This window comes from Heloderma suspectum, chromosome 1 (assembly GCF_057233095.1).
Source record: "Heloderma suspectum isolate Gila_16-S chromosome 1, 16-S_ref, whole genome shotgun sequence".
Classification (NCBI taxonomy): Eukaryota; Metazoa; Chordata; class Lepidosauria; order Squamata; family Helodermatidae; genus Heloderma; species Heloderma suspectum.
The window spans coordinates 121,065,763-121,088,112 of record NC_139458.1 but is presented as its reverse complement, the minus strand read 5'-3'; the positions used below and the strand labels follow the sequence as shown (position 1 = coordinate 121,088,112).

Sequence of the window (22,350 nt, the reverse complement as noted above, 5' to 3'; positions counted from 1 at the left end):
GCTGGTGAGGACGAGGGAGAGGGCCTTTTCTGTGGTGGCCCCCACTCTGTGGAACTCCCTCCCTAGGGAACTCTGCCATGCCCCCTCTTTAATGAGCTTCCGCCGTGCATTAAAAATATGGTTGTTCAGGCAGGCATTTGGGGTGGGCTAGGGTAATTTTAGAAATGTGATGTTTTTAATGTTGAATTTTATTGTGTAAACTGTTTTTATTGTTGTACATCACCCAGAGAGCCTGGGTGACTGGCCGAATGGGCGATTAATACAATAAATAAATAAATAAATAAATAAATAAATAATAATTAAATAAATAAATAAATAAAATGTTTTTACATGTGAATTGATTCTCCAGGAATGTATTGAAAAGTGTGGCAAACAGCTAATATTTTTCCAATTTTATATTTTGTTTGAAGATTCACATTCTTATATACCTGAATTTTAGAGTTGAAATCAATGTTCAGGTCAGGCCATAGAATCCACTGCACAGAGAAACAGTATTTTGATTAATGGGTGACTTTAGGAATCACAGTTGCACTAGGTAAGGCTTGGAGAGAAGTTTATAGATCTCTGCAGGAACTCTCCTACCTCTCTTTGGAGAGCGAAAATCTGGAGGGAAGGTATTATTATCATGACCTCTTTATATTAGTTTGTAACGGAAGTTGTCATTCCCCTTTTTGAGAGAGCCTAGATAATTGGTTCTGGCTTTTACTCACACTTGGTACCACCACACTGCATGAATTTTAATTGCAAAGGGAAAGGGACAAAAATAAAGCAGTTAATTAAAAAAAAAAGCCCTATACGTGCTAATAGAGGAACCAGAGATGTTGTATCAACATTCTATCATGTAGCCATTACCTATCATATTTTAAAATGCAAAATTTTTCTATTATAAGCATCATCTTCAAAATGTGCAGAAAATTGGAATCCTACAGGTCTTTTGGTCTTGGCTCTTCTTGTATTTCTCCAGTTAGTATGAAGGCATCCTGCTTTCCCAAGTTTAGGGTTGCAGGGTTTAGCATTTAGCCAAATGGATTTCTTTCCTTTGCTGCCGTTAGATGAAGTCAAAACAACTAAATCAGGAGTCCCCAACTTTTTTGGACCTGTGGGCACATCTGGGAATTTGAGAAACTGCTGTGGGCGCCGCCACAATGTGGCTGCCACAGAGGATGTGGTTAGTCACATAATGGCTGCTGTGGGGACCTGGCTAGTCAAAATTCACTGAGTCTGGGGGAGAAACAGCAAGGCTAGAGGCGGGGGGGGGGAATACCAAGGCAAAGAGGTAGAGGGGAGAGAAAGAGCGAGGCTGGAGGCTAGGAGAGGGGAGAAACAGTGAAGTAAAGATGTGAGGGAGAGAAATAGGCTAGAGGTTAGGAGTGGAGAGAAACAGCAAAATAAAGGGGTGAGTGGGAGAGAGAGCAAGGCTAGGGGCTAGGAAGGGAGAGAAAGAAGAAGGCAAGGGGAGGGGAAGGGAGAGAAAAAAGGAGGAAAGGGCTTGGGGAAATAGCAAGGCTAGAGGCTGGGGGTGGAGAGAAAGAGACAGAGTGTAAAGGCGAATGGTCTGCGTAGGTGGAAGAAGATTGGGCAGGGCCAGGAAGCAACTCTTTCCTTCTCTTCCTGCCATACAACTGATTACTAGCAGGTTCAAGAACAGGCAGGAGAACTTGGTGCCCTAACGTTGTTAATTAAACAAATACATTTTTGAAGGGGGCAGGGAGTGGCGAGCTTTGTGGGCACAACTGGAGGTCCCAGTGTGCACCGCTTTGGGGTCCCTGAACTAGATGAAACAAAATTTATTTATTTAATTTATTTCATTTCTATACCATCCATAGCCAAAGTTCTCTGGGCAGTTCACAACAATTTGGGGAAAGGTAAGACAAAAGGCACTCTACACCAGGAGCCACATGCAACTTACAGGTTGTGTGCGTGCGTGTGTGTGTGTGATGAAAGTCCTCTGTTTGTCAAACAGTTCTAAATTTAAGTTACATTTCTTACTTTTTATGTGTGACCCCACCTTGAAGTTTAATCAATTTAATATAGTGGAAGTTTCCTCTGTAATGTGAATGATGCTGAACAAAATGCACGCATAATCCTAAACACTAGATTGGTTCTTCTAGGAGAAGCCTCCCATGAATGGAAGGGATCCTTCCACCAGTGGGAGGGTTTTGATCCAGGAGGGCTGTTCCACTGGCTGAAGAGGGGAGGAGATATCTTCACCAATCATCCCTTCCCCCTTCAGCCCCCTATGTGCCCTTTTCTGCCAAAGGGGCATTCTGAGTGGAACTCTGCTTGGGAACTCCCCCACTAGCAAAATAAAAACTCTGGATCAAACCCACGTGTTTTTAAAGAAATGTGATGCTTAGCTTTCCAAGTCACCATAGATGTCACCCATACATACTTTCACGAGTTCCTCCCACCTCCACAATCATGAGATCTAGATTTGATGCAATCTTTTCTTTATTTTATAAAGAAAATATATATTTCCAAGGAGGTTAGTTGGGGTTATGATGAAACTTTTTTGACACTATTTAAAAAGATGCCAGAAAGAAGGTGGGTAACAATTCTTTAGCTTGTCTGCTGAGGAATAGGGCAGGAAACAGTGGCCTGACAACCCAGAGTATTGACTGAATTGGGGCTGTCATTGAATCATGGGTTTTATGTATGTATGTATGTATGTATGTATTAATTTGATTTATACCCCACCCTTCTACCAAAAAATAGCACTCAAGGCAGCTTGCAAAAACAGTTTTAAATATATTAAAACAATAAAACACATTAAAATACAAATAAAAACATAATAATTACAGAATTAAAAACAGCACCCAACCCACAGAACCACTTACAGGCCACAGACTTTCTTGAATAAAGTTGTCTTTACGTGGTATTGGAAGGATAGCAGAGAGGGAGTGAACATAGCCTCCCTTGGGAGGGAGGTCCACAACCTGGGAGCAGCTACCAAAAAGGCCCCCTTTTGCATCACCACCAAACATGCCTCTGATAGTTGCAATCTTGAAAGAAGGGCCTCTCCAGAAGATCTTACAGACCAAGCAGGCTCATATGGGAGAAGGCAGTCTTTCAGGTAGTGTGGCCCCAAGCCATATAGGGTTGTTGTTGAATTGTGGGTTGTTGTTACATGCGAACCCTACACTATGATTTAACTATAGGTTGTTAACCACAAACAACCCAGGAAGAGAACCCATGGTTTTTTGATGGGTTGTGAACTCTGGGTTGCTCATGGTTAACAACCCAAAGTTAAACCATAGTTCAGGGTTTGCATGTTCAATGACAGCCCATACCCGTACTTTGGGTTGTTGTTACATGCAAACCAAGTCAATGGCTTAAGGGCCCCCCCCCCCCAAGATTCAAGTTAACCTGAACAACTTCTTAAAAGCAGCCTAGCAATGGAATAAGATGCCAAGGAGAATTGTGGAGACCGTTCTTGAGGAGTTTAGGGGGGGAAAGAGTTGGACGAACACCTCTGAGAGTTGATTTGGCTATAGAATGTTCTGTTCTACAAAGAAAACGGAAGTAGATGAACTCTTAAATCCCTTCTGCGTATGCGGTAGAGCAGAGGTTGTTTGAAGGTTACACAATCAACAAATAACCCATGACTCGTTTTAGGGTAAATTAAGGGAGCAATCCTATGGGCACTAAACACTGTCTAGATAGCCATAGGATTTGTCGGTTCCCAGAAACCGTGCTCCCTGTCCCCTCCCCCTCCCCCTTGTAGCCAGCACAGTTCTCTTTGCTCTGGCTACATCTCCGCACTCGGGGGCGGGGAGGGGAGGAGACCACAGAAGCCATGTTACGCAGCTTCCTATGCACTGCCCACCCTCCTTCCTTCCCCCTTACGGCAAAATCACCCATCTAGCCACAATTGCAGGGTGGCTGGAGCACAGAGGTGAGGACTATCTCAATAGGATTGCATGGTGGGCTGTCATGTCCTGCAAACCAGGTCATTGTCACATTCTCTGTAGGAGTACTCATACCTCCCTCCCCTTGTGAATGTTCTTGCATCTATTAATATACCCCCTTTAAGGAAAAATCCTTTGGTGAAAAATCTGACATACACTTTGAAATAGCTAGAGCACATGAGTGCACAAGTCCTAATTCTCTCCAAATCAAAGGCCAAGAGCAGTAATCGTTTCATTTTGAAGATTTTAGACCCAGATATACTTTTAAAATTTGCCAAGAAAATGGATTCAATTAAATGCAAAGGGCACGAGCTAATGTTCTCCTCTCATCCGAGTACAGGAATTCAGTTGAGAGGGTTGCAGTATGGTGCTCCTGCAAGAATTACACCCCTAATTATTTGATAGGCTTGTGATTATGGGCATTACCTGGATATTCATAAAAAGCCCTGACACTGAAAAGTATGGCAGAGACATTATATCTGTGAGTTAAATTGCTGAGCGATGGTGACTTGCCCGTTGCCACCAAGTGAACTTCATTGCCAAGAAGGGATTTGAAAGTGGGCCTCCCAGAAGTAGCCTTCCCACTTCTAAATGGGATGGCATAATGCCGAACAGTTCATCATTTTGCTTTCAGCAAACTGACATCCGCTTGACCATGGGTGGTGACTTTTCCAGAAGCACGAGCCTGTTCAGGGGTGTCTCAGTGCAAGATGATAGGGTGCCACAGCATCTCAAGCTCTTTTGGAGCACGAGCCCACATTGGATAGGGCTCGCTAGCACAAACTAGCGCTAGCACAACATCAGCAGCGCTTGCTAGGCAAAGGGGGAAAGCGATGATTTGCCATCATTAGTGCTAGCACTGTGACTGCATTGGATACGACTCCATGTTTCCTGTTGGCTGATGATCCCTTTCAAGAGCTGAATACAGCATAGCTTGGATACCATTGCTGCTGGATGGAACTACTCATTGCTCTCGTGAAACTGCAGAAGGGGGTTTCAGTCACCTGCTGCCTAGTTTCAACTCTCCTCTGTTTCAGTTTATCCTTGCAGAAGATTTCCTCTTTTGATTTCCTCTTTTGATAGAGTCACATTTCTCTCTCGGCTAACATTTTATAGAATCTGGGGTGGACAAATATTTTGTATCCCAAACAAGACAACATGCAGCTAATCCTACCTCCCAGAAGGTGTACCTTTAGCATTTTCTACATGCTGTAATACAGAATTCATTCTAATTCTACATAGTTTTGTAGTAGTCCAGCCAGGACCATGCTTATCACCTCCCCCCTTTAGCATGATATCATGAGGTTGATGGCTCTGTCTAATTGTTATATTTTATTAGAGCAAGTCTATGTAATACCTATATTTTGTATTAGTATAATTCTGTGAACAGGACTGGTTGTACAGTTCTTTTCGATCCTGGCCTGGCTGTCTACTCACATGTTCTAGATCAGCCTTCCCCAACCAGGTGTCTACCAGTTGTTTTGGACTACAACTCCCACAATCCTCAGCCAGCATGGCCATTGTTGCACCTGTTCTTGGCAAATCCCTCTATGGTTTCCCTTAACTGAGGAAGGTATACGCATTTACAAGGCAAGTCTTTGGGTGGTTTCTGCTAGAGTCTTACCTGACATATTATTTGCTGCCCTTTTTACTTTTCATGTTTCATTTTTTCTTCCATGGCATGCAGTATTTCCCTTTGGGAAAGAGTCTGACTCACCTTGGCAAGTCTAAATAGAGAACTGTCTGAGTTACAGGAGCATAGTAGGCATACATTTGTGCAATGCAGTTTTGTTTGCCAGGTACTCCTCACAGTATCTGTATCTATATATCTATATTTATTTATGTATCTCTTCTGAAATATTTTCTTCTCCAGTGTCTTCTGTCTGTAGAATAATATTCATAATAATGTTTTCATATAACAGACATTTGGTTAGACCACTTAATAGTCTGTTTAATTAATGACAGCTGTTTTGGTCCTTGTCATTTGTAACCACCTCTGATCCTCTGCACTGAAAAAGGTAGCTTGCAAAGGCTAGTTCTTGGCCTACAGTTTTGTTGTTTGGCATAGATCAACACCCACCCCTGCCCTGTGTTTTTGCTGGTGAAAACTGGAAAACCAGATCCTATTTTACTGCTTCCACTTCAACAAAGGGCACCTTCTGCTATTACTTTAAATCTGTGTCTAGCTGCTGCTGCTGCTGCTGCTTGTTCTTCTTCTTCTCCTTCTTCTCCTTCTTCTTCTTCTTCTTCTTCTTCTTCTCATTTTCACTCTAGAGTAGGTGTAAGGCCCCAGTCTGGATTGGGACCTTGGTGTAGAGGACAAGATATTTTAAAGGTCTGGATTAGGCCTCCTGCACCTAGTCTAAAGTAAAAATGAAAAAAGAAGAAGACATAGGCTGGATCTACACTTACTGCCTTTTTTTGCTTCCAATGAGGTTCCACTGCCCACCTTTCACGCTACGCAGTACCCACCTCGAATTGGATCCGGAATTTCCCACTTCCGTGCTCCCACTTTCAATACCCTAATAACTTGGTATTTCCCCTTAATGTGCTCTGATTTTCCACCTTTGCTACCGTATCTGGTCATTGTCCCCTTCCCGCCTGTCTATATACAGCAGTGTTTGTATTTCCCTCCTGTCCAGTCACAGCTCTCGATGGCCCCATGTCTTCTTCCGGCTACTGTTTGCATAGCTTCCTCAGTAGCCCGTTTCCTCAGCAACAAGCAAAGGGCTGGATGTGCACACGCTCGTCTGATCTCGGAAGCTAAGCGGGGTTGGCCCTGGTCAGTAGTTGGATGGGCAACCGCCTGGAAATCAGGCTTCCTGCACTGAGCAGGGGGTTGTCCTATCCCTTCAAATGAGATTAAGTTTTACCCCCTCCTATCCCCCGCTCCAGATGTTGTTTTTTTTAATTAAGGCATTATCCTCGCAGAATTGAGGCTTCTCCGCAGTGATTTTTTTTTTAATTCAGGCATGATCTTCGAAGATTCGAAGTTGTGAAGCTTCACAGCTTCGAATCTTCGAAGATCATGCCTGAATTAGAAAAAAAAACATCGTGGAGAAGCCCCGATTCTGCGAGGATAACGCCTTAATTTAAAAAAAAAACATCGGGAGCAGGGGATAGGAGGGGGTAAAACTTAGTCTCATTTGAAGGGATACAACAACCCCCTGCTCATTGCAGGAAGCCTGATTTCCAGGCGGTCACCCATCCAACTACTGACCGGGGCCGACCCCGCTTAGCATCCGAGATCAGACAAGTGCGTGCAGGAAAACAGCAGGAAAACAGCACAGCGCTTGAGTGTGAACCGAGCTCGTGCATTCGATGAAGCACTGCAATGGGGAAAATGGCTGAGTATGAATAATAACATTTTAATGCGAGAGCGTTTAACCCGTCGGGACACCGAATTCATTGTGATGGCGGGTGCAATGTAGATCAGCCCTTAGCTGTTAGACACAGACTTAAAGACTATTTTGGCCCTCAGGACAAGGGTGACCTTAATTTGTATTTGTTTTTATTAGTGTTATTATCTTCCCTTAAGCCTGCTAAAAACAAGAGACCATCAAGAATCAGATTTCTAGGGTAGGCTTGACACGTCTCAAAGATGTCTTCTCAAAACTCTGATTGTGGAAATTAGAGGCTAATAATCATATCAGATGATCATTCCAAGTTCTCCTGTAGTGTGCATGAAATAAAATTAATTCATCATAATAAATACTGAATGGTCAGTATTTCTGCATTTATAGCCTGGTCTTCAGATAACACTCTTGGTACAAGCTGAAGTGAATACCTTTTCTGGCATTTAACTGAGTTAGCAACTTGTATAGACTTGTCAACCACGGCATTCCAATAAAGCTTGATAACTTTATAAATAACTGCAGTACTGCAGAGCGATCAAGGAGGTGCCGGGCTCCATGACATTTCAGAAGTTGTGTATGGTTAATAAATTGGTATAATGATTTTATAAAGGCACCATAAAACTTGAATGGTGACCCTCTTTGGGGCTCATTGTGACCTTGACATCCATTTGAACTGTAAGATAAAGGTCTTTCTAACACTTGAGACCAGCAAGGCTCCTCGCAAACAGCCACTCACCACCAAAATGAGTACTCAGATAGACCAATAATTTGAGGTCTTGGTTTATGCTGATTAACTGTAGGAATGCACTGTTTTAATCAGGGTATGTATTTGCAAGGCCTAATAGGCATCCTGCCTTTGAGTTAATAGATGGGCAAAGCTTGAGAGAAGGCAGGGAGGGTTCACAAACCCAGCCACTTCAGGATTTCATCCTCATTCCCAGTGTCCAGTCAGGCCTGGCCCAAGACATTTTGCAGCCTGAGGCGGAGCAACAAATACCCCCTCCCAGGTCAGGGTACATAATACCCAATGCCAGAAAAGTTATTTTAGCATCTGAAGTAGAAATCCAACAATTGCCATTTCCTGGCAGTAAAAATACAACACCACCACCACCATCACCACAACAATAATTAAATATCTAACAATTTGCTGTCCTTTCATGTTGCCCTCAAACCGCTGCCTGAGGTGGCCACTTCATTGTATGCAACAGGACAGGTTACCCTCATTCTTAGGGCCAGAGGAAAGTAACAATTTGAACCAGTCTTCAGAGAGGATATCCAGAGATAAGGGACTTGTTTTCTTCAGTCATGCAAACACATGAATGCTCTCTTGATGGTGGTTGTGATGGGGAAGTTGGGGACAGCAAGCCTGGAAGATTTGTAGGGGTTACAGTCCATAAGCATTGTCTTTCCAAGAGCTCTGCAGGAATTTGCTCAGGCTGCTAAAATATGTTTTATATTTCAACATTTCATATTGTGTAAGAATAAATAATTTGGATCTTGAAAATGTTCATAATTTGGAAGTTTTTTTCCCCACCCCCTACTCCCTCTAAACACAAAATGTTTTTTAAACCTTTTTTTAAAGGGAATTTCTTGCTCCTCAGTTTGATAATATTATGTTGCCATGGAGAAGACGTACCTGCAGATTTATTCTGTGGATATGTAAAGGAATGCCTCTTAATTGCCTCGTTGATGCTCTTACTCATGGTCATCTGTCATCCTGACTGTCAGCTCTTTTTGCACATTTATTTTTATTTCTTTGGGAAAGCTTCCTTTATTCATGTCTCTCATCTTGCTCCACCTCATCCTAGTCTCTTCCTCACATGCTCCAGTGCTGTTTCTCTCCCCCCATTTACGTTATCTAGAAATTATCTCATCTGTTACAAATTGTCCTTTAATCTCTGTAGCTTGCATGGGATAGCAAACTATCTAAGATGTATTAATGCATTAAGCTGCTGCTGCATTTCCTTTTTTAAAAAATGAAGAGAAGGTCTAATAATACACAGAGTTAATGGTGATTTTTATTGGAAGATAATATGAGGCAATTAAAGTGCAACCTTCTAGGGAGTTCTTGCTATAATTGAGGAAAGCAGCGCTTTAGCCGTTGGGATATTCACATCTCATGTTGCAGGTTGCTATTGCAGAGAATGTAGCACAAGGATGCAGTTTAAGAGTATGTCACATTTGTGGCCTCCTAATCCACCTGGCCGATGAATGGTCTTGTTATTTTCTTGGGTTGAGGGTAGGGGAGTTGGATGGCAGAAATGTGTGGATATTTGTCCTGTCACCAGGACCTCCCTTTTACAGTTGTTGTATTCCATCTTCGTTCTTGTCCAGTGTGTGTGTATATGTCCATTGAGTTAGACATGGACATTTGAAATGAAGCCCCAACTCTATCGGTCCATTCCGTCCAACCCTGTTCCTTCACATTCCATGTTTCTGAAACCTCAGGGACTGAATTTAGACAAGCATCATCTACTTAAGCATCACCCAGACAAAACAGAATAAAGCAACAATAGTCTATATAGTAGTGTGGGACAGGAATGTCCAGGGACAGAAATTGAGGATGTTACCAGGAGGGGACAGTCATGTTTTTGGGAAGTGGTGTGAAATAATACATTTAGAAAAGCCAGACCTTTCTCTGCTCAGTTAACCATACAGTTGGCAGGTTGTGTGGTCTTGAGCATGGATGATGGGGAAGGAATGGAAATATTCCTCTCTTAGGGTACTTTGCCTCCTGTGGTCACTTGTGATAAGAATCCAACTGGGATTGGAGGGTTCATCCAGTCCAATGCTGGTCAGCCAGATGCCTTCAGGAAGCTCACAAGCAGGATACAAAGGCAACAGCTCTTTCTTCTTATTTGCCCTCCCCCCCCGGCCATTCACTGAGACACATTTGCCTCTGAACATGGAGTTTAGCTCTCATTTAGCTTTCAAAACTGGTAGCCATGAATTTCCTACATGAATTTGTCTAATTCTTTCTAAGCCCGTGGCCAGTGCCTAAATTACGTGTATGGTAAACATGCAGCAACCGCACATCTAGATCCCCCATTCCTTCCATAACACTTACTCAAACCTAACTCTTGTTGCGACTTCATAACATTCTCTGTTTCCCCACCTCCTCGTTGTTGGCAGCTGACGATGTGAGGTAAGGTGGGGAAATGTACAATGTTGTGATACTCCAACACATACAAAGTTGTACAAGGCACTTAGGGTGCAGATAGATGCAGGTAGATGTATAGATACCATTTGCCAGTCACGTGTTTGCCGTCATGTCTAGTTTATCCCTTGGCTTTATAGCTTTAAAATGCTCCTAGACCCATCAGCTTGCCTGGAAATTTTGGAGTCGAATAGCACTTTTCAGCAAGCCATCTGGTTGAGCATCTTTTCTTTCAGATATAGATGTGTTTGCTGCTATTCATTTATTTGTAAGCTTGAGACAAGATGAGCGTCATATGCTCCATGTCAAGCTTCTCTTGAAGATGTTTGGAGATTAATTTGATACAGAATGCAGAACTTCAGCTGGGTTAAGACACAGGAATATAGCACCTTGCTCCAGAATGTGAACTTAGAATCTTCTTAGAATTTGCTAGTCAGTCTGGCTCAGTTTGACATTAAATGTGATAAACTTTTTGGATTCCCCATGCCCATCTCAGTTTTCAAGATCTATCAAGAGCTTCAGCTCGTGTAAAACACTGTATTCCATATGGCCTGTACGATAAGTGCATAAGAAAACTCAATAAACATAAGAAAGATGTTCTTTGCAGTTGCTCTACAGTTGTGAAACATGATCCCGTTAGAAAATTTCTGGAGACTGAGTATCTTCTAAAAGAATATGCTACGACATGGTGTGAGCAGGGTGGCCAGGTGTCCTCTTTTACACAGGACAGTCCTCTGTTTGAAGGGCTGCCAGAGGACTGTCTTCTATTTGAAGTTGTCCTCTGTTTGAAGGGGCTCTCCTGTCCAATTCCAGTTTAAAGATAAAGAACCACAAGAACCGTTGCCCATCAGGAGTTAACACCTGAACAGTAGACTGAACAGGCAGGAGCACAGGTCACCTGGTCACAGTCTTCTAGTCTATGGTTAGATGTACTATATTTCAATTTTAATTATAATATTTTAAATTTGCATCTATACATATAAATTAACATATACAAATTTTACGCAAATCTGCATCTTTTGTTCTATTTTTGGTGATGCATTGCCTCTTCTTTGGCAATTCATAAGTGGCCACCCTAGGTGTGAGAACTAAAAAGAAGATGGTGTTTCCCAAAAGGTAGATTAGAGTTCCAAGTACAGTGTTATTTTGCTGCTTTGGTGCATTTTGTCTTTAGACCTGGCAGTCCTGAAGCATCTTCCTGTAGGAAGCATCTTCCTGGCATCTTCCTGTAGGGCTCATGCCTTAAGCACCACCATTCTTGGCATTCTGACTCAAACTTACCCCTTTAAAAATTCTGCATTCCGCTAGGGATGTACGAAAGTCACTTACCTTTTTGCAGCTTGGCTTCGCAGTGGGGGGGAGGCGCTTCGCTTTTCCCCCCGAAGTTCAGGCGAAGGGGGGGAGGCGTCCCTGTCCCCATTTGCGTATGCGCTTTTTTTTTTTCCAAAGTCACCCGTGATAGGCAACATGACGATTTACGTAGCCTATCACGGCTGACTTTGGAAATCTAGCCGTGATAGGCTACGTAAATCGTAACGTAGCCTGTCATGGGTTTGTTTTTTTTTTTACTTTAGGTTTTTTTTTTTGCAATGGCGGCGGCGGCAGCCGGCCGGGAGACCGGCCGCTGCCCCCGCCCGCGACAAACCGCCGCCGAACCGCCGCCGGGAGGGACATTCGCCAAAGGTAAGTCCCGTCCCCCGGGGGGGGGGGCGGGGGGGCAGAGAATTTCACCGCTGATTTCGGGGGGCCGAATGCGTCGGCGCTCGGCCCCCCGAAGATTCGGGGGAAAATTCTCTGCCATCCCTACATTCCGCTGATTTAGGAGGAGTATTCATTGTTATAAATATCATACTTTCTTTTTGCACATCTTTTTAATAGACCCTTTTTCTTTGTCTCTCTTTATCTTGAGAATACATATGTAATTGCTCTCTGTACAGTAGATTATCATGATGATGGGTTGGCCTGGGGGTTGCCTTGGCTCTTTCCAGAATGTTCTACTACTGTAGGTCTACCCAGGAAATTCAGGTGCAAGGTTTTGTGAACACTCATAGAAAATGACTAGAGTGAAATGAATTATTTATAATACATGAACATATGCCATGGGAGATGCATTTCGCCTTTTGCAGCCATGGATGAATGGCCTGCTCAGCTATATTTTGCAGTACTAAAATTCAAAAGTAAAATAATTATACACAGACACCTATACAACACATGTAAAGTATTCCTGAATTTATTAATAAAGCATGTTGCATTCAAATGTTTAGAATCATGATAGGCAGCCCAGTTCTAGGAATCTTAACTTGGAAGGAACATAAGAACATAAGATCAGAAACCCACAAGCAGGACACAAGTGCAACAACACCTTCCCTCCCATATTCCCCAGCAACTGGTGTACATAGGCTCACTGCCTCTGATACTGGAGGTAGCACAGAGCCATCAGGACTAGTAGCCATTGATAGCCTTCTGCTCCAGGAATTTGTCTAACCCCCTTTTAAAACCATCCAAATTGGTGGCCATCGCCACATTTTGTGGTAGCGAATTCCATAATTTGAATATGCACTGTGTGAAGAAGTGCTTCCTTTTATCTGTCCTGAATCTCCCACCAATCAGCTTCATGGGATAACCCTGTTAGGTTCCAGTATTATGAAAGAGGGAAAAAAATGTATCCTTACCCACATTATCCACACCATGCATATTTTTGTACACCTCTATCGTGCATTCTATGGGACTCCATCCCAAGCCTTGGCCTCTTAAAATCATGACTTGGAAATAAAGAGGGTTCAATCCATAATCAGTGAGGTATTCTCATTTTCTTTTTGCTTACTAAGCACTCAAAGATACACTGTGGTGAACTTTTGCAATACAACAATTATTTATTGCATGTTTATTTGGTCCTTCTTCCAAGGAGTTCAAGGCAACTTGCATTCCCTCCCCCCTCCCCCAAACTGTTTATGCTCAAAACATCCCTGGGCGGTAAGTTTGGCTGAGAGAAAATGACCAAAGTTCAACCAGTAGAGCTTCATGGCTGAACAAGAATTCAAACCCGGATCTCCCCTCCTCCCATTTGAACCCATTTGTTTTTAAACCTGAGATTCTGTATATTTTAACAGGCACTCATATCAGCCACCTCCCTGGTGCTTTTCATAATGATTAAAGTGCCTTGTTAGTTCTTCAGTCTCACAAGACTTGGAAAACCATTTGGGAGTAAGCCAGATTAGGTAGAAGTCATCACTTCAGGGAAGTAACTTAGAATTCATGAAAACAGTGGTTAATTTTATTTTGGAACTCATTCAACTTACTGGTCTGTTGCCATAATCCATTCAAAATGTGTACTCTTTGGTCACTAACAGTTTACAATTTCTTGTGGGAACGGGGGCAAGGGATGAGTAGGAATGGGACTGCTGGAAAATCAGTTAATGAGCAATCATATTCACCAGTACTCATGCTTTAAACAAGGGAGCTGGTGTCTTATGCTGTGCTAAATAATCTCCTTAAGCCATCAAACTGGATGTTACTGTAGGTTGATGATTTTCATTCATGTTTTAGATGGTTGATGGACATTCTTAGGGTGGCCAAAATGGAAAGAGCGTGACAATATCTAAACTGGGATGGGGGTGGGGGACAGTGTCAAACAATAGTTTGAAATACATTTTATTCTTATCATGGATTAAAATTTTATTAGCAGTCTTTAAAGATATTGATGGGGCAGCTTTTCAGGAATGAGCAATATAAAGACTTGCCTTCTTGTTTCCATAGCAACCCAGTATCTCCATCCTTTCAAAGCAGTCTAGTGTACTGCAGGGGTATTAGATTCAGCAGAATTATGTTAACAATCAAGCGTCTTTCCATTTCCTAAATGTTTGTTGCATGAAAATGGGCTGCACTGGCATTTAAGGCAGAAAAGTTGGGGTGGTGGGGACACCCTTACTTCCTGCAAAACCATAATTTTCAGCCAAAAGTGTTTTTCTCTTAGACTTGGATTTTTCATAATTCATAAAGCGAAGCAATTTGCCTTTTTCAGGTGTGATATACTTTTGAAAAATCATAGCTAAACAAGAGACAGCCATGTATTTCTGGCCAGGTGACAAAATTAGTGTTTGCTATCTGTTGTTCATTCATTCATTCATTCATTCATTCATTCATTTATTACATTTATATCCTGCCTTTTTTCCTCCTTAAGGAACCGAAGGTTGTTGTTATTAGCATATTATGCAATTCTTACAGTTGTCATTAAAATTGTGCTCAGGGCCTCAATTAAAGGATACAGTGGGAGAACAAAGTTCTAGAGCCCCCTCTATTTGCAAAGCATACTTATGCTCAGCAATGCAGCGATAGTCATGTGCAGAACCTTCCACATTCCCATCCCCTGCTATCTTCTATTGTGTACATGGTTTTCTGGTCTTCATGCTGGCCAGACTACAATACTGTAAGTAACGTTGATCATGCAGCCCTGTCCCTCCTCTGTCAACTTTGGTCATGCACCATCTTTCTGTTAAATAATCTTATAATACTGGCCATCATTATATCCTGTGGCGAATTCTGTGTTGTGTGAAGAAGTCCTTTTGTTTAAATTTTATTTTTCAAAGGAATGTATTTTTGTTTGGATTCTTAAAGTCATCCACATTCCAACTAAATGGGTAATAGTAATGTAAAACTAATACTGATTTTTACATTCATACTCAAATGTGATCGTGTTGTTAGCTAATGTCAGTAAAATCTGGAAAGGCATCCTATCTAGGCATGAAGGAAGAGGATGCAGCTGCAGTCCCTCTTTATTAAAAATGCAAGAGCTTTTAGGAGGTCAGACTTTCTATTGAAGGGAGCGTCATGTTATTATCCCAGCTTACAGCTGGGAAACCATTTGCTTGTTGGCTCAGAGCATAACTTATTTAATGGACAGCTAGCCGTGTATTCAGATGCTAATGCAGACTCCACTTGTTCAAATCAGCAGAATGAGGTTGGGAAAGGAGAACGTGTTTTCTCATTGGATTTCTGGCATGATTAGTCCTGTTGGAATAGAGCACAAGAATAGCCTCTATTTTTCTATATCAGTATTTCCACTTCTGGTTTCAGATGTACAGCTGAAAGAAAATAAACAGCTGAATCATTCTGTACCAAAAATGAAAACAAAAAAGAAAAACTGTTCCTTGCTAACAATAGCAGCCACATCTCTGGGTGGTCCTTTTATGTCTGAACTAGTTTGGACTTTGCTGCTTTGATTCTTCAAATGCCAGTTGAATAATACATGAGTTGAGGAAGGCGTCATATAGTCCTGAACTGAATGTCCCATAACATATTAAATGTTAGTGCCAAGCTAGATGTGGTGCAGGAGAACTGTGGTTATATTATTTAATTAACATATTAAGGAATTTCTATACCACACCTTCTACAAAAACGTTCCAGGGTAGGTTTACAAAATATGTAGATTAGGCTTTCCTGTGTGTGTGCTTTCGAGAGCAATCCTGTGGCTCCCAGACAGCATCTGGGGAGCCTTAGGGTGTTGCAGATCTCTTCTTCCGTGGCTTCGACCATGGAGGAGGACTTCTGATAATGGATCTTTCCCACCCTCTCTCCCAGTTGCTGCGGAAAGCTCACCTGTGGCTTCTCTTCCACAGTTGCTGTTGCAACCTTGGAAGAGGATGGGAAGGGTGGAAAGGGTGTGTGCTGGTGGGGAGGATGAGAGGAGAGGACGTGGATCCACCAGATTCACAAGCCTCCCACTTCTCATCCCCAAGAAGGTAGGAGAGCTAGCTGGGCCTCTGAGCCCATCTAGCTCAAAATGCACTTAGGGAAGAACGGGAGGCCGAAATTCCTCTGTCATTACTCCTGCCCCACCAGGTAGGGCTTTGGATAGACCCATGGCTTCAAGTCAGTCCTTTCGGATTACGATCTCGGTGTGCTTTAGGGTATTTGAGTGTGTTTTAACAGGAGAAACCAGATATCAGGATTGCAGTGGTAGGGGAGGAAGGGTTAACCTGTATAATTTACCCTGAGAGGCAAAGAGGAGCTTTGGGGTGGGGACCTCTCCCACAGTCCCTATTTATCACTGCCTTCTTGTGAATGATTGCATCAAACTCCTGCATCATCTCTAATTTGGCCCTCAGTAACTGTACAGTGCTTAATTAAAGTTAATCTCTCTTCAGTCTCTTCTTGTTTATGCCTCAGGTTTGGGCAGCGGAGGGCATTTTAATATGGTTTTGTTCTCCTATGTTGTACTGAACTGTGTCATATTCTGCGTTTCACCATCAACGTTATTTGACAACATCTTGGTTATTCCATGAGCATTGATTTCCCCATCCCCATAAATGCATTTTTATTGACATGCATAATGGTCTATTTTCTCTGCTGGCAAGAGCTTTCCTTTAACCCAGGATTGGGGAACAGGTGGCTCTCCAGATGCTGTTGGGCTGTAACTCTCATCAGCCCTAGCTGGCATAGCGAATGGCAAGGGATGGTGGGAGTTGCAGTCCAACAGCATCTGAAGGGCCACACGTTCCCCATCCCTGCTCTAACCCCTTAACATTTGCTATCAGATTGGGACCCAGGAGACCCTGGTTCAAATCACACTCAGCCATGAAGCTCACTGGATGACCTTATTAATTAATTAATTATGTGCTTAAACTGTCCTTCATCTTGGTGGATCCCAGGGCAGTGTGCTGCTACTACTACTACTACTACTACTACTACTACTACATGCAAAAGGGTGGATTGTGGATGCTGTCAGAACTTGCTGCTGGATTCCAAAGACTTTTTCTATGTGGCTTTGAGGACATCATCGGCATCCCATCCTCTACTCACACAGCTCTTGAGGCACGCTCTCTAGTGGCCAGATCCTACACTAACTAAAGCTTCTGGGTTGTCTTCAAGGGCAGCCACACGAATAACACATTACAATAACCAAATCTAGAGGTTACCAGATCATGGATCACTGTGGCCAGACTATCCTTGTCCAGAAACAGTTATAGCTGATTTACCTGTTGAAGCTGGTAAAAGGTGCCCCAAGCCTCAGAGGCCCTTAGCCTCAGTTGACAAAGCTGGATTGAGGAGTACTCCCAAGCTACATACCAAGGTTGAACTTGGGCTGATCACTTGCCCGGTTAAGGCATAACAGGACACTGTGGTTTCCTGCTATGTGACTGAACCACTGTGAGCCTTGGGCTTTCACATCTCCACTCCTTTATTTTCCTCTTTTGCATCTGCAAGAGAGCAGAAGCTTCTGCTTCCAGTTTTAAAGTAACCATAGCTCCTCTGTGATATCCAAACTTATGGTTTGTTTAACTAAAGCTGTTCCAAAAATGCCACCCCACTTTCACAGCCCACTTTGCATTTTCAGCACAGTTCTTGAGAGAGGAGTTCTTTAAGCATTTTGGTCCCTTGAAGGGGCTTTCATTAATATGTAGTGGCAGAAGCACATTTGTGAGTCTTCTCCCTGTAGCCAGGATGCCAGGAGCCAGCTGGGATGCCAGAGCACTAATCCTGCATCCTTGCAAGCTGCAACATTCTTTCACAAAGCCTCTGGAAGCCAGTGCATCATGCTGCAGTATCACTTGCAGAGGCGTTGCTGGGGGGTGGGATAGTAGACCTCACTGGATACCTGGAGGGGAAGGGATCTAGCACATTCAATCCTGGAGAACATAGGCAATGGCCGGAAAAAAATAAGCTATATATTCCACAGGTACAAACATTAATTCTTAATATTAACTTGATAGCTTTAAGTCAGTGATTGGATGGGTGTGATTTTAGATCTAATAAGTATTTCAACGTTTAGGATACCTTTTATGTGACTGAGCTTACAAAAAGACTGAATACAGAACTATTTTGGTTTTTTTCTGAGCAGTAATTGATACTGTACTGTTAAGTGTCATCCAGTTACCCTGGCATAAGCATAGAAGAAAAACAAGAGTATAATTCCATTTGGAAGTGTTGTTTTTCTTTGATTGTCAGCACCGAAAGAAGAACGATAATACCTGAAATAGTTCCAGAAAACCATGCTGCCACTTTTTAGACTAAAAGTTCCTTTGCCATCAGCCCGTTTTAAAATGAGACTGAGCACTTTGTACTGAATTTCAAAGCCCTAAATACTGCTAATAAACAAACCTGGATCTTGGTCTGAAACAGGAAAAAAGAAGAGAAGATGGAAGAGGTAATTAGAAGATAATGGAATGTTGCATGAACAAAGCTGGATCAGGACCTCAAAGTTCACACCACACACTTGATTCCTTTTTGAATAATCCATAGTGAAACTATCAGCCCATTTACAATGCCTCTCTGTTTACTTGAAAAGTATTTTGGGAAAAGGCTGTATATCAATTGTAGAACACATGCTTGCCTTGCCAAAGATCCCAGGCTCAGTCTCTGGCATCTCGAGGTAGTGCTGAGAATGACTACTGTCTGAAGTCCTGGAGAGCTGCACTGCCAGTCAGTGAAGACAATACTGAACTAGATGAATGGTCTGACATGATATAAGGCAACTTCTCATGTTCTTAAGAATCATAGAAACATAACTCCCCCCCCCCTTTTAAAACAACAACAACACAGTGCTCGCCAAGGCTGCTGATTGCTAAATTAATCTGACTTTGGGAGTCGTGGTGCTGTATTAGTTCCTTTAATATTCTGATTACAATATTTCTCCTTTTTCTCTTAGGTAGTCGATGTTTTTCCTGGGGATGGAATGAACATGGGATGTGTGGCAATGGAACAGAAAGAAATGTTTGTCCTCCTCAACCTGTCAGGGCCCTGCGTTCTGCAAAGCTGCTTTTAATTGGATGTGGAGCTGGACATTCCATGGCAGTTTGTCTTTTACCAGAATTAGATCTTCCACAATAGAACTGTCAGCACAATGTGAAGTTCTATATGGTTCACGTACTGAAATTTTATGCGGCTAAACAACATTGTGAAAAGTATTGGAAAAACTAGTTCCAGCTTTAGAAGCAAACAAAAAGAAGTTGCCTCGCAATGCTCTTTAAGGGGAAAAAAACCCAGTGCACTAAATTAAAACTATTCTTGGTTAAAGTAGGCACAATCCAGCAAATGTTAGTCCTGAAAACTAATTCCCAATGAAAGCAATGGAAAACGTTGTCATAAGTAACTGAATTACCATTGATTTCAATGGGAGTTAGACATGCCTAATCTTTGCTAGATTGTATCCGTTATGTTTAATTGCAGAGTTATTTTGTCTTTTTTCTTTTTTTAATGGAGAGGATACTCTTTGCCTGTGGAGAAAACCTGGAAATATTTAGGTCTGATACAGTGATGCAGGATGTGCTTTGCATCTTTACTGCTATAGAGAAGCACATGGGCGGTGCAGTTTTCATGGGAGTAAATATATCGGAGCATTATTTGCAGTGCTAGGGATTCCTAATAGGGCTGTAATGCTTCAGTATCTTTAATGCAACCAGCTTTTTATGATATAGGGCGGGTGGGGGTGGGGGATTAGCAGGTGGGTTTAATTTGGCCTGCAGAGGTTCCCTGTGGAGGGTTGGGCTCCCTCTGAGGGCCATGCCACTCTCCTCCCCAAGCCCCCTCCAGGATTCCCCAAGACGTCTTTATTTCAGTCCCAGATGAAACCATTTAAACACAAAAAGTCCAAGTTTCAGAAGTCAGCCTCTTGAGTTTATGTCCCCCCACTCCACTCCCGCCCATGTGTATATAAATCTGCCAGTTTGAAGTGAACACTTCAGTGGACAGTGTCAATGAAAGCCTCTGCCAGAATTATTATTTTTTTTAACCTTTAAGATGTCACAAGACTCGTAACTGTTTTTCTCTTGAATATATGCATACATTATTATGCAATAGAAAGGTCACAGAGTTACAAATCTCCACAACCCGCAGAAGATTAAACTGGAAAATATCAAACAAGTTTATAAAAAAATATCAAGTGAACTTCATTTTCCTGGGATTCAGTTCTCAGTTGTACAATATGCAGAACTTTTCATAATATTGATGAGAACAGGAGAGCCCCGTCTGTCCATGGTGCTCTGCACTAGATTGACTGGGTCATAGTCATGGTTCACCCAAACATGGACCACCTTGATACCAATACCTGCCTGGATATTTGGGTTAATGGTTGACATTTAGGAAGCCTAAATCTTCTATCCATCTATCTGCATGCAGCAATTTCTGAAAGCTTATTAATTAGGACGGATTATCATGGTCACTTTGAATATCAAAATCTACATCAATATTCCCCAACCTGGTGCTGTATAGAAACCTATGACTTTGGCACAAAGTTTACAGTATCATCATCATCATCATCAATTTGCATTAAACTATACAGAATAAAAAACAGTGAAAACGTCCCTGCTACCAAGGAACTTACAATCAAAAGTCCTGGCAGAGCAAGGGGTTACAGAGGAATGGAAAGATGGGACGCCAGGGTTTGTTTGCATTGTTTATTGTTGTTTACTTGCCTTAGTTTTTGTAAACTCTTGCAACATCTCAAGGTGACTGAGGTAGAAGAATAATAGTTATGGACATGGATAGAGCAGCATATGGAACTGGAGAGATAAGGCCATGAAGGGCTTTGAAAGCAAGGATGAGTTTTGTGTTCTATCAGGAATCCAGTGCAGGGATTTAAAGAGTGGTGTAACATGGTCTGAATAATGGCAGAGATGAATAATTCTGGCAGCAGAAGTTCTGGAGAGATGTGAGCAGTGGTGTAGTGGTAAATATTGAAGTGCAGGCACTCATCATGACAGTCCCCATAGCCACAACCCCAAGGAGAGTCCAAAAATGCAGCCAGAGGTGTTGATCCATCTCTCTCTTGGCTGGATCTACACTTACCGCCATTTTTTTGCTTCCAATGAGGTTTCACTGCCCGCCATTCACACTACGCAGTAGCCACCTTGAATTGGAACTGGAATTTCCCACTTCTGTGCTCCCGCTTTCAATACCCTAATATCCCAGTATTTCCCCTTAATGTGCCCTGATTTTCCGCCTTTGCTACCATATCCAGTCGTAGTCCCCTCCCCCGCCTGTCCATATGTGGCGGTGTTTGTATTTCCCTCCTGTCCAATCACAGCTCTCGACAGCCCCATCTCTTCTTCCAGCCACCAATCACATAGCTTCCTCAGCAGCCCCTGTTTCCTCAGCAACAAGCAAAGGGCTGGATGTGCACACACTTGTCTGATCTCAGATGCTAAGCAGGGTTGGCCCCGGTCAGTGCTTGGATGGGAGACCGCCTGGGAATCAGGCTTCCTGCACTGAGCAGGAGGTTATTCTATCCCTTCAAATGAGATTAAGGTTTATCCCCTCCTATCCCCCACTCTGGGTGTTGTTGTTTTTTTTAAATTAAGGCGTTATCCTCGCAGAATCGGGGCTTCTCCGCAATGTTTTTTTTTCTAAGTCAGGCATGATCTTCGAAGCTTCAAAGTTGTGAAGCTTCACAACCTCGAATCTTGGAAGATCATGCCTGAATTAGAAAAAAAAAACATCGCGGAGAAGCCCCGATTCTGCGAGGATAACGCCTTAATTTAAAAAAAACACATCAGGAGCAGGGGATAGGAGGGGGTAAAACTTAGTCTCATTTGAAGGGATAGAATAACCCCCTGCTCAGTGCAGGAAGCCTGATACCCAGGCAGTCGCCCATCCAACTACTGACCGGGGCCAACACTGCTTAGCATCTGAGATCAGACAAGCACGCGTAGGAAAACAGCAGGAAAACAGCACAGTGCTCAAGTGTGAACCGAGCTTGAGCATTCGATGAAGCACTGCAATGGGGAAAATGGGTGAGTGTGAATAATCACGTTTTAATGCGAGAGCGGTTAACCCAATTCACCGAATTCATTGGACACCGAATTCAATGGCAGGCGCAATGTAGATCGGCCCCCTTTGTGTCTGTGTCTTTTGTATGTCTTTTGTAAAGCTAATGGGTGTTAATTGCCCACTCAAGACCAAGCCACCCAAGAATATTTTGCATTACAACACGGAT

General features: G+C 42.7%; 1 protein-coding gene across 2 annotated transcripts in view; it reads left to right on the top strand.

The window, feature by feature from the left end:
- The window catches only part of SERGEF (secretion regulating guanine nucleotide exchange factor), a 170,770-nt gene extending 150,059 nt beyond the window's left edge, over positions 1-20,711 (top strand). For both annotated transcript variants that reach the window (XM_084855047.1, XM_084855048.1), the window contains exon 11: positions 19,066-20,711. In XM_084855047.1, coding sequence (XP_084711173.1) covers positions 19,066-19,247 — 182 coding nt within the window. In that variant the 3' untranslated portion in view covers positions 19,248-20,711. The remainder of the gene's footprint in view (positions 1-19,065) is intronic.
- The last annotated feature ends 1,639 nt before the right edge of the window (positions 20,712-22,350 follow it).